Source organism: Pararge aegeria, chromosome 4 (assembly GCF_905163445.1).
Source record: "Pararge aegeria chromosome 4, ilParAegt1.1, whole genome shotgun sequence".
Taxonomy (NCBI): domain Eukaryota; kingdom Metazoa; phylum Arthropoda; class Insecta; order Lepidoptera; family Nymphalidae; genus Pararge; species Pararge aegeria.
The window spans coordinates 17,392,600-17,406,038 of NC_053183.1; the positions used below are offsets into that span (position 1 = coordinate 17,392,600).

Sequence of the window (13,439 nt, forward strand, 5' to 3'; positions counted from 1 at the left end):
GTTGGTTTTCCTGGGACTCAACAGTAGCCAATTGATAACGACTATGTAACCGGGAGGTATCTTTGCATCCCTCGAATCCATATCTGGCATAAATTAAATTATAGTTATCCAAAGTTTAATTAAATAACCACTTTAAAATATTACTGTAACATACATTACTGCCCGTCCTTTCAACCAACTCTATGTCTAAAATCAAGTAGATTGATTGTTTTTTTAGGGCGTGCAACGCATACCCAAACAACCATACAAAAAAACTTGCACATTTATATATACCTATTTAATTTAAATGATAATGGCATTTGAAATTATTTTACTAATCTGAGCTTTCGTTAGGGCGTACAAGTAGGAAAACCAAACAACAAAATAAACACACTTGCTCATCTATAATATTATTTAGGATATACCTGTTTCATTTAAATCATAATGGCTTTTGAAATTATTTTACTAACCTGAGCTTAAACTGGCTTTAAAAAACGTTCTCGATTAAGTTGCATGTTTTTGTTATCATGTTCAATTTCTTTATTCGAAATGATATTCATAAATCGTCATATAGATTTTTTATAAAATTCAGTTCTGTCATTTCTTACATTTTATAGTTATGTGCATGAATGAATGAATGAATACACTTTTATTGTACACCACATAAAAATACAGGGAAAATTATTAATAACTAGTTTCATAAACATCATTAGGTGTCTTCGTCAATTCCGAATAGGTAGGTAAATAACTAGTGTACGGGAGTACTGCAAGAATCGACCGTCGCTGTTGAGGTGCTAAATGGTCGTGCAGCGACGCCGATGCCTTGCAGGATTGACAGTCGTCAATGTGCTTGCTGTAGCATGCCTCTGTCTGACCAATCGTGTGCGTACGTTGCGTGCGTTGAGATCGTTGAGAGGGTTGCGTGCGTTGAGAGCGTTGAGACAGTTGCGTGCGTTGAGAGCGTTGAGAGGGTTGCGTGCGTTGAGAGCGTTGAGAGAGTTGCGTGCGTTGAGAGCCTTGAGAGCGTGCGTGCGTTGACTGCGTCGGATGTGCGTCAGGTATGAATCGCGGTACTGCGATGATCACGTCGGGTGTCACCACTGTACGGGAGCTATGGTGATACGCTCGACCGAAACAATAGGGAGATCTTCCTCCGAGCGGGTTCGTGCTCGGGGACCGAGGTCCGAACATTCATTTTTGGAAGTTGGTATATATGGGCATTCTTTGTGAGTACTTTGCTAGCGCAATGCAGGATTTTTGTGACGCCATCTAGTTCTGTAATGTGGAGACAGCTACACAAGTTTACGCGATGTATTCATCAGATGATGACTCTTCCCAGAGGTAGAGCTCATTGCTACCACACGCGTCGCAGATTGCGGATAGCAACCGGCCCACAGATATGGGGGTCAGCTGCGAATATAGCTAATAAGCAGTCGCGGACTTCTATAAAATGACGCTAAACTCAATGATGATGGATGACAGGGGCGAGTAAAGGACGCCACTTCAACAAAGGCGTTGGCTGGGTGATGTTGGTCGCGCGATAACACTCTAGGGCTTTTAGCTGCTAACTATGGACATTTATTAATCTAAAGGGAGAAAAGCTCTACAGAATCGATCTAGAACCGGTTTCAGCTGTTCTGTGGCCAGGTCTGAAGACTGACTATAGGTCATAATACTGCGATGTGGAAAGCACGTTATTATTCCCTAGTTAATCAGTATGAGTGAGAAAATTAAACATACCCTCAGTGCCCGGCGAACGAGCAATCTTCGGGCGGGATTGCACGTCATTGTACGATTTTCCACCGGCTGACCTCCGAACTTCAATATGAAGATGGCACCTTATGATGATGGCGGACTAAGCGGCCATATCGCTACATAGCGATCTCTTCCAGGCAACCGTTGGCGTAAAATACAGCTCAAGACGAGAGGTTGGTGGTGTAATGATATAACGGCGAAGGAATATATCGTCAACATGCCGTATGCTTGAGACATATAATCCACCAATCCGCATTTGCCCAGCATGGTGGAATGGGTTGTCATTATGAGCGAAGACCAGTGCCCTAAAGTGGGTCTGTAATAATTTTAGTAGGGATTTTACTCAAATTACGCGTACACCAAGCACTTAAGTTGGTGTTTGAGTTTAAAATATCTAAGCGTTTGTAAACAGTGAGAGAAATGTCAATAGCGCACCCTAGCGGCAATTTCGGGGTCGCCACCTTCAAACAACATCATATATTCCAATGAGTCCCCGCCTCTTCCCTGTTACTTAGTAAACGGGAGGTTAAACTCAGTAGCCTTAGTACAAAATTTGCTCGCTCGCAATCGAGGAGAATTTTCGCATATCAAATTCTATCCCATTAACGTAAAATGGGCTCATAATGCCACTCATTTTGAAGTCTCAAATCATCAACTACTGATTATTATACATACATATATTAATTTGAATATATATACATATATTAATACTACTAAGTACTGTATTACTAAGGGTACCTACAGATGCGAATTTTACGCTTATACTATTCGCACTGTGTTAATCCCTCCAGCATCCCACCCATCACAACGAATCCAGCTAGAAGCGGTCATATAAAGTAGTGATATGTTTTATACATGATTCGTAAAGTAAATTTGGACCTATCAACGCTTAAGTTTATTCAATGTGTCAAAACACATTTACCACTGAAAGGTTTATTGATGAATTTCTTAATGGCAAGGTAACTTGGAAGCATCCGGCTCCGCTTTTATCTCCCACAAGATGTCTTTACAATGAATAATTGTTAAGTCAACATCATAACAATTATTCATCTTAAGATCTCCTGAGGATGCTCCGGTTACGGAGCGAAACGTGCGTACATTGCCGAAGATCTGTTTGGTGTGTATAAGGATTGAAGAAATTATAAATAACACCATACAGATTCTACTGCTTTTCACTGAGTATAGAAAATTAAGCTTAATTTTCATAATATATCATGGATTTCCGCAAAGAAACGCTTCTATCAACGATAAGGATATACAACGTTCATTAGGGTGCAACATTTCTCGTTTATCTTGAACAGGGATGATAGATAGAAATTCTTGGTATCCCATCAATCATCACACATCGCACTTCACTACTTATTTAGGTCGGAACTATTTATTAGCTACAGTATTTAGCAGCACTTTTTTTGTATTCCACTACAAGTAAACCCTTGACTGCAACCTGATGGAATGTTATGATACAGTCTATGATGGTCGCGGGCTAACATTGGGATCCGATGCCGCGTAGAAACAAGTTAGCCGTGGCTTGTTACCACTCTACCAACAAAGACGTGCCACTAAACAGTAATACATTAGTAATACATTATTGACGGCCGATTGGCGCAGTGGGCAGCGACCCTGCTCTCTGAGTCCAAGGCCGTGGGTTTGATTCCCACAACTGGCAAATGTTTGTGTGATGAACAGGAATGTTTTTCAGTGTCTGGGTGTTTATATGTAAATTATTAGCATTGATGTATATTATTTATAAAAATATTCATCAGTCATCTTAGTACTCATAACACAAGCTACGCTTACTTTGGGGCTAGATGGCGATGTGTGTATTATCGTAGTATATTTATTTATTTATTTACTAAAGCAATAGCGTTTTTATTTGTTTATTATTAATATACCATAAATTGTAATTGTGATACATGAAGTGTACAAAGGAAAGCTTATCTCTATAAGAGATCTCCTTCAACTACCCCAGGGTGTGAGTAATATGATTTTATTGGTGTATAAGTCAAATAGCGTTCCAGTACGATGCCCAGTTTTAAAAATCTGCCATACCCCTATCAGGTTAGCGGGCTACCATCTTAGACTGCATCATAACTTACCAATAGGTGATATTGTTGTCCAAGGCTAAGTGTAGTAGGATAAAGACAAAAAGCATTTAAGACAAGTCTCGTGAATAACACTGAACCGCGCTTAATTCCTCAATGGAAAAAGGCTAAGCCTACTCAACAACCGATTAAAGACTTCAAAGTGATCGGTGATCCCTTCACAAATTGTCTAATCCTTCAAGTGGAAATATTTCTACCTGAAATAAGTTTAATATGAGATTTTTTTCTTAAACTTTGTACTGACAGAAGAATTCTGCCCACAGTCTATGTATGTATGTCCATTAAAAAAAAAGATTTATACAAGGCACACTGATATAATAAAGTCTGACTATAAAAAAAGTATACCTACTTATTTACGTAATTGAATATTGCAATATATTTCTTAGGTTTCCTACAGCGCCTTTTTTACTAGGTCTTTTTTTCCTGACAACTTTGATGTGAGAGTCTAGCTCTGTATCTATTTTACTTCTCTACTCTCTAACCTATGCCTTTTTAACACGGGCATCGTTGTATTGTGCGAAAAAGATAGCATGACATAGAGTCTGATGGCGCGCGTTACATTGTTTTTACTATTAACAAAGCTAAAGAGTATGTTTTTTGGTTTTGTTTATTTCAACGCGCTAATCTCACAAACTAATATTTAATTCATGAGGAAAGTTATATAGGCTATTTTACATAGGCTTAACCCTTAGGAGACCTTAAAACAAGACGAGGAGGGTTAGATATTATGAAAATTAAGCTTAATTTGCTATACTACGCGAACCGCAGGAGAATCTGTATGGTGTAATTAATAATTTCTTCAATCCGTATACTCCACACCAACGAGATCCTCGGCAATGTACCCTCTACGCATGTTTCGCTCCAAAACAGGACCATCCTCAGGAGATGTTAAGATTAATATACTTTAAACTGACTTTAAAGTCATTTTCAAAATATATTATGGATTTTCGCAAAATACCGCCTGCTTCTATCCAATGAATTACGAATTACGAAATACGCCTGCCTCTAATCCAGATGAATTCACGGAGAGCCGCAGAGCTCTATCCTACGGGAAGCTGCATTCTACGTGGATACAAGTAAGCTATGAAACCAGTTATTTTATATTTATAATAAAAAGGCCAAGCAGATGACTTCTTGATGGTTAGTGGAAAACCATCGCCTTTAAACAGCAACACTTCGTAGGACATACAAGGAACACGTCCTGCAACGTGCCACCCTGTGTCCATGAACATGAGGCGTAGGTCCTAAGGCTCATGTGCCAGTAACTACACTGGCAAACGCGCCCTTAAGACTGAAACACAGCGCTGTTTCAGTCTGTAGAATAATGATGCTTGCCGGTAGAAATAAGTATGGCTACTCCCCTGGATAATCTTTGCAACAAAAGGCTCCCAGGTGCATGGAGCATGGAGTACTGTAGTCACCTGTGGGGTGGCTCTGCCAAGTACCAGCTTGAAGCTTTAGATTCGGTGGATCGTCGCGCCACGAAAACTATAGGTGACAAATCTTTAACACAGGCGAAACTACATAGTCTCTAGCACCGACGAAATGTTGCCTGTTTATCGGTTTTTTACCGGATATACTTCGGTGAGTGTGCTCAGGAACTTCACAATCTTGTTCCTCCTTCCCCGTTCTACCACAGAACAGCGAGACACCGTGAGCGCTGGCATCCTTATGTGGTTGATATTCCGTCAACACACACGAAACGTTTTTTATCCACGTTTCTGATAAGTGCCGCTAAGATGTGGAACGCCCTCCCGGCAACTGTTTTTCCTGCCACGTATAATTTGAGTACGTTCAAGGCTAGAGTGAATAGGCTTTTTCTAGGCAAGCGTGCTCCAATCTAGACCTCATCATTGCTTTCTAACGGGCATCATTGTCGTCAAGCGCTGGCTTATCCTTAATAAAAAAAAAAGGTACTACAAAAATTATCTTTATGCAAAAAAACCACGCTAAAATTGGACGTGAAGAACACTATCGTATTTACATTAGTATGGGAATATAGTAAGCTCATTATTTTAATATCTAATTCGATAATATCATGTCTAACGCGAACAAGAAACTTTAGATTTGATTATTCCATTTGCCACTGCTTTTAACTTAAAAGCGTGACATTCGGATTCAATTTCAGAACGTTGCAAGCTAAAACGCTACTTAAAATGCTACGTGGCATACACTTCAACATTTCTACTTTACTTACAAGTAGTTTAGTTATTATTTGCCTGAATAAAATAAAATATAGCCAAAATGATCAGTAATCCGTAAATATTGAACAGTATTTTTAATTCCATGCTTAACATCTACTATTCGTAATAATATCATTTCTACCGCGCACTTGAAAATTGTGAAACAATCTCCCATCTAATGTATTCCCTCAAAACAACAATTTAGGATTATTCAAGGGGCGGATAAACAAATTCCTTAAGAGCTGGCAACGCACTGGTGACACACATACCCGTTTGGCCGGTTTTAATACTCGTATATTAAAAAAAAAAATCTCAAAATTTTAATAAGTAATTAAAAAACCTAATAGAAAGTCTGCGTAAGAAGTACTTTTAACATTGTTTTATGTCCACAAGATTTTACTTAATTATGTAAGTACAGCTGATAACCATTTTGTCTGAAATATAGTCAGGAATAACACATATTTATTCTCGGTAAAAAAACTTAATACTTAATAGAGGTTATAAGTTGTCTGAACCCACAGAATTAGGAACATACAGAATCCTCATTTCACTATATTGTTTCTAAAAACAGAGAAGACGCCCCGAGCACGTGTCAGTTCACAGCCGCGGAATGTTGCTAGCTCACAAAGTTTTCCCATTTTCCTCATTTTATGGTAAACGTTTAGAAACTTAGAAGTAAAATAATTACTGACAACTTCTAAATAAATGAAGTGGCCAACAGCCAGTTCTTAAGTTAAGCATTTTAAATATCACTTGCTTTCAACGGTGAAGGAAAACATCGTGAGGAAACCTGAATGCTTGAGAATTCTCTATAAGGTTCTCAATGTCGTTTGAAGTCTACCAATCCGCACTTGGCCAGCGGGGTAGACTACGGCTTAAACCTTTCTCATTCTAAGAGAGACCTGTTCCTTGTATTAGGCCGGTAATGGGATTCTGTATGTTCTTAATTCTGTGTTTGAACCTCATTTTGGAATACTATATATACTTATATATCTTCAAGAGTAAGAATGTAAGAACATTTTCCAGTAAAGTTACTTTTCCATTACATTGAATCGTATTTACACTATATTTGCTACTTTTTAGAAAGATCCTTGATCTACTTTGCCAAGCGATTTCTTTTGAAACCAATAAAGTTGGGGAGTTGTTCATAAAAGTTATTAATACTTCTTCGTTTTAGTCTGCACACCATTTTTTCTAACTTGTCTTATAATGTAAACAATCTTTTAGTAAATTTTTAGTGCAAAGTATGTTTCAAAAATGTTAAGAAAAAAGTGTGATGAAATAAATAGAAACAAGCAAAATAGAAATACATTTTTAATTTTAGCGTGTGTTTATTATTTTCTAAACAATTTAAAATATACTTTAAACTAAAAAGTAACCGAGATTGTTTAAATTATAAGACCGGCAAGAAAAAATATACTTTAGTTGCTAGGATGTCTAACTGTGTCTAAGAATTACGAGGTTTTTGTTGCCAAAAACTTCAATAAAAAATTACCCGACTGCTATGACACTCAGACTCAGACACCTGAATTATTTATTAGATATCGTTTGGTTTAAGAAACTACAACACACATTACAGGGCTGTAAAATTTGAGAATTTTCCTGTAATCACATAAACCTGACCTGGTAACAACGGGACAGCGTCGGAAGTACGTAGGTATACCTACAATTTCTAACAATAAAATTATTTTTATAATCTGTTTACAATTGATTGAGAAACATGGGGAAAAAACAAAAAAAATACAGGCAGCAAAATATAAAAACTCCTCTCATTTTCAATATTTCTCAACAGCGTAACCTAACTTTTTTGTTTTACTAAGAATACATAACAAATCTCAATCACGTCATAAATTCGCATAACTGTTGTTTGTCATGTTTTCTTTATTGATAATGTCAAAAAAAAATAAGCTTTGTCACGACCGTATAAAGTTGATTTTCTAATGATACTTTGACAAAACTAAACCAGAGAAGTTCTGAATTTTGTAATTAGTTCCGAGTTACGCGAAAGTTTCTCACATGAGATTACAGACTTATTTTATAGCACAACATGTTGCAATGGTCTTTTAGTACACAAACATTTCGTTCATATATTGCTATAGGGATATTTAAGTGCAGAGTGACGACTTATGAGGAAAATTCCATTCCATTGGTACGAGAAACATTAATATCTTATGTCGGATACGAATAAATCAATATACTTTTACTACTTCCAAACCACATAGAAAAAATGTATCATAGTAAGTTAGTTATAAGGTTATTATTTATATACGTCTATAATGCACTTTCACACTTAATCATGAAAGAATTTATAAAAATTCCCTCTTTATTTTATTTTATTTCGTTTAGAAATACAACATCTTTCTTTTCTATTATATTAGTACAAATTTCAAAATTGAAACATATAATATTGTGCTATCCTTTACATTGTGCCACCAAATTGTACTCTCTTGCTTTGTATTTATATCTCTGTAACTACTTTTTTTTCTATGATGTACAGTATGTACATAAGTAGATTCATTCATTCATTCATTCATTCATTGTGTTATTTGTGAAAAAAGATTATAGCATAGCTAGCATTATTTTTGGATCTTAATTTAGTTTAGGTAAGATCTTTTTGTGCAACAGAATTACTTTTACAGTAGTAGTAGCTTAATCTCATAGAGCTCGTACGGGGAAGTACTCACGCGATGCTTATGCCGCTAAGCGACATTGCTGTTTTCCTGAAACTAGCAGTGGCTAGCACGGGCGGGAGATAAACACTTTATCCCTCGATTATATCCCCTGGGATATAATACAAGGGATACAATTAACGTATCCACCTGCTAAATCACTATAAATAAATAAATAAATAAATAAATAAATATACTACGACAATACACATATCGCCACCTAGCCCCAAAGTAAGCGTAGCTTGTGTTATGGGTACTAAGATGACTGATGAATATTTTTATGAATAATATACATAAATACTTTAAAATATATATATAAACACCCAGACACTGAAAAACATTCATGCTCATCACACAAACATTTTCCAGTTGTGGGAATCGAACCCACGGCCTTGGACTCAGAAAGCAGGGTCGCTGCAAACTGCGCCAATCACTGGAACATGGAATAGGAGAAGTTTACCCACGTTTATTAATACACATATATTATTTGGATATTATTTCCACTTGTGCGCCAGTGCTCTGAGAATTGATACAGCTGTCGGAGAAGGTAAATTTTTATCCTTTACCCGGGGAGATAATTGTCTCCTGCCCATGGTAGCACGGCTTTCCCCGAGGAGACAATTATCTCCCACGTGACGTGACGTGACGTGTCCATGGTGGACACGTCAGAGCGGCACTTTGTACGACGTATTCTTTGGATTTGTTTATAGGCGATGTTTTGCCACTTACCCATCTGGTCGGTCTGTCAATTACTGAGTAGTTATTATTATAAAAAAAAGGAAATATGCCCAAAGTCAAAGTCAAAGTCAAAAATGTCTCTGTTCAAGTAGGCCCATAGGTGGAACTTTTGATGCGAATTGCGAACTCATGAGAACTACACGGTAGTGAGCTGATGGCGATAACCATATTTGTAAACTTAAAACTAAAGCTACGGATTTCCAAACGCGTCCTGGTCTAAGAAGAAGCCCACAACGAACTAAGCCGGGTGTTTTTTTTTGTTATCACCATCTCACATTGTCATTTAAAATTATTAGACGAGCAACCTGGCTAGAGCCAGGATAGTTCACACCCAAGCTTTTTTATCGATTACGTAGTTCTTAATACTAATAGGACCAGTTGGTTATATAATAATTCTGCTTTAACTGAAGTACGGAGTATCCTATAGTAGAGTTAAGCAAAGTATTTTGTATCGCCTTTAAATAAATGGGGCAGTCCTTAACCTATTAACCGTGGCAGTAACAGACTGATCTAGGTGAAGGAGCTGCACCCTAAACCCAGTGCGACCCACCCTGCACCTCCCCACACTTAGCGTCCACAAACAATTGCTACCGTGGAGAATTCTGTACGATTGTTTGAGCTGGTTTTAAATTTTTATTTAATTTCCGTCACAACGAGAAAAGATAAAGGACGTCTTTGACATGACTATAGGATTTGTTATACGAGTATTTATACTTAGATATAGAGAACATAAGAAATGTTTTATTTTCTTATCTGCGGGGACATTTGCGTTTTTTATAAATCAATTGGTAGGTATAATTCTCATAACCGACCTGGAGTCAGGATACTGACATATACGAGTACCACGTGCCTCATAGAGCACGTTAGGTCGATCTGTTACTCTCACTCACGTGTTAACTATGAATTTATTTGTGTATATATATTAATGAATATATATAAATATATTGTATTTACACATTGTTTTATATAGTTCATTTGAAATTAATTAATATTATAAAAAATAGTTAACATTTTTATGTAATGCATTTCATGTTAAAAATATTGTATGTAGGACTTGATCAACTTATATTAACCACAGAAAAACTTTAATCTGGTGGGAGAATTATTCCTATCTGTCTCCCTGCCCTGTCCCCTCAGGGGGACAAATAGGAAAAAAAAGTGCGCCCGACGCGAAGAGGGGACAGATCAAACTATTTTTTTCCGGTCTGTCCCCCTGCGGTTTTCTAAGAGGAACAGACAGGAATAAGAAGTTGGATCACACTTTGTTCAATTCACCGGCAAAGACCACGCAATTTAGCGTAGCGTACAGCTTGTATTCGAATAAAAGCCAAACTTTTATTCTAAGTCTTGCTACGGATATACTACATTCAATATTATTTTAAAATACACTAAGGCCTACTCTGCATTAAACATGACATCAACATGGTTAACTTACTCCGTCAGGCCCGGAGCTTCCATCACCGCTTCTAACCCGAGCGTCCGCCATGTTCTTCGTCAAGTTATACCCTGTAACAATAAACAACCTGAATAAATACCTATGGCAGTTTAACTTATTCATCACCAACTGGCACTGGTAGTTAAAACAAATAATTTCCAAGTTGTTTATCATTTATATGTGTGCATTGTCGTAGTAGTTATTTATTTATTAATTGACGGAGTTATTCATGAGCAAGGTTTTAGTGAACAATTCATCAACGTTTTCTCTAAATTAAAATAATTAAATAAATATATATACTACGACAATACACACATCGCCATCTAGTCCCCAAAATAAGCGTAGCTTGTGTTATGAGTACTAAGACAACTAACGAATAATTTTACTAATAATATACATAAATACTTATCTATCTTATAAAACACCCAGACACTGAAAAACATTCGTGTTCATCACACAAACATTTTCCTGTTGTGGGAATCGAACCCACAGCCTTGGGACTCAGAAACAGGGTCGCTGCCCACTGCGCCAATCGGCCGTTAAAATTGGCTGAAATATGACAATGGTAGTTAAAAATGTCGAAAAATATTGATATAGCAGATTCTCCGTAGGTTTCCGTGCCGAACAATAACGTGGTAAGTTTATGTTAGTGTCACGTAGCTAAACTATGTGACTAATTAACAAACAAGAAACAAAGTTATACGATTATTACCATGTAGAGTTCCATACGACACGTCCATTAGCATAAGGGTGAGCTCACATCCTAACTTATATGATAAGTGCGAAACTGTGTTTGTGACCAAATCAACTTAATTTTTGAATTTATTTTTATTTTTACAATATTTTTGAGTTATTTTAAAGGACGGAGAGTAACAGAGGCTACTTTTTATCAAAGGAAAACCAACTATTTCCACGGGATTGGAAAAACCGCTATAAACTCTGCTCGCACGCTCACCTAAATAAACTACAAGTTTACTTTTCTTCTGAAGCTCGTCGCTAAGTTTTAAATGAATGAATGAACATACTTTTACTATGCAACGCAAAATGTACATAAAACAGAAAGAAAACAGCGTATACAATTTTACAACTTTGTGAAGTTATGTGCGTTTTTACTTTGAGAAACTAAATATCACTAGCTTTAACGGTCAAAACATCGTGAGGTAACCAGCAAGCCTTAGGAGTTTCCCAGAATGTTTTTAAAGGCGTTTGCAGTCTAACACTCCGCTTTTGGTCTGGTGGATTATGGCCTTAACATCGTTTGTAATACTTAGGTTGGCTCAACCAATTAAGACCCAAAATCACCAGCTTATTAATGTATCCGATTGGCGCAGTTGGCAGCGACCCTGCTATCTGAGCCCAAGACGTGGGTCCGATTCCCACGACTGGAAAATGTTTGTGTGATGAACATGAATGTTTTTCAGTGTCCCAGACACGTTTATATGTTTATATGTATATTATAAGTATTTATGTATATTATATATTCACTAGCTGACCCGTGCAACTTCGTCTACACCAAATCGGTTATTACCGGAAAACACGAATAAAATGTCATTTTCTAAAAATGCAGCCTAGCTAGATCGATTTATCGCCCCTGTATACTAAATTTCATGAAAATCGTTGGAGCCGATTCCGAGGTTTCAATTATATATACAAGAATTGCTCGTTTTAACATATAAGATTTAAATATTCATCAGTCATCGTAGTACCCATAACACAAACTACGCTTAGTTTGGTGCTAGATGACGATGTGTGTATTTTCGTAGTTTATTTATTTATTATCTATTCATCTCTGACCTCCTCAGTCAAGTGGAATTACAATAAGATTTAGAACAGAAGTAGGTTGAGATTGATATTTATTTTATGTACTTATTATAATGTACTTTTTAATTTCTTGTAATTGCCAAATAAATCCTAAATAGTACTTAATGCATAAAGAGGCTGATAGTAATAGACTTTTAATAATTTAAAATTAAATATCCTTTGTGATTGAATAGCTCTCATAAAGCGGCTTACCAAAAGATTCATAGAGTACCTTTGATGAAACGTGCTTAAGTGAAAAACCGCGATCCCCTCAAAGCATTTTATCTGTTGAAGTGTAATGAAGTGTAGCAGTGAGATGTTGTTACCTCTCTGGCAATTTCTCAGTCGAAACTATGGACTTGAAAGTTGGAAAAAACATTTAATTAATATACTATGATAAAGATGCCTATTCACTATTGATTTGAAGGTCACATAGCTGATAGGGAAAGCGGAATCTAGACAGAGAAACCAGAATATTTCGGTGCATTCTTGAAACGAGTAAGCAAAGCTTATTGGTACATGCTAATTACCAGTTAGATAGAATATCAACTACGTATATTGTTATAATCAGGGTATATATTTAAAATGCATATAAAAATTATAAAAAAGCAATATGTCATCTCTTGTTTCAAACGTGTCTCATTGTAATATGGACCTTTGAAAATGTAAATCGACGCAACGTTTCCTACTAGATGACGCTACAGTTGCTATAAGACTTATGTAAAAGGCATATACTAATTTTGGCATCGATGGTAGGAGATCCGTAGCTTAATTGGAA

At 36.6% G+C, this 13,439-nt stretch overlaps 1 protein-coding gene across 1 annotated transcript in view; it reads right to left on the bottom strand.

The window, feature by feature from the left end:
• Nucleotides 1-13,439, bottom strand: part of LOC120637675 (adenylyl cyclase 78C-like) — a 137,553-nt gene that overhangs the window by 51,143 nt on the left and 72,971 nt on the right. The window contains exon 3 of the mRNA XM_039909618.1: nt 10,862-10,932. Coding sequence (XP_039765552.1) covers nt 10,862-10,912 — 51 coding nt within the window. The 5' untranslated portion in view covers nt 10,913-10,932. The remainder of the gene's footprint in view (nt 1-10,861; nt 10,933-13,439) is intronic.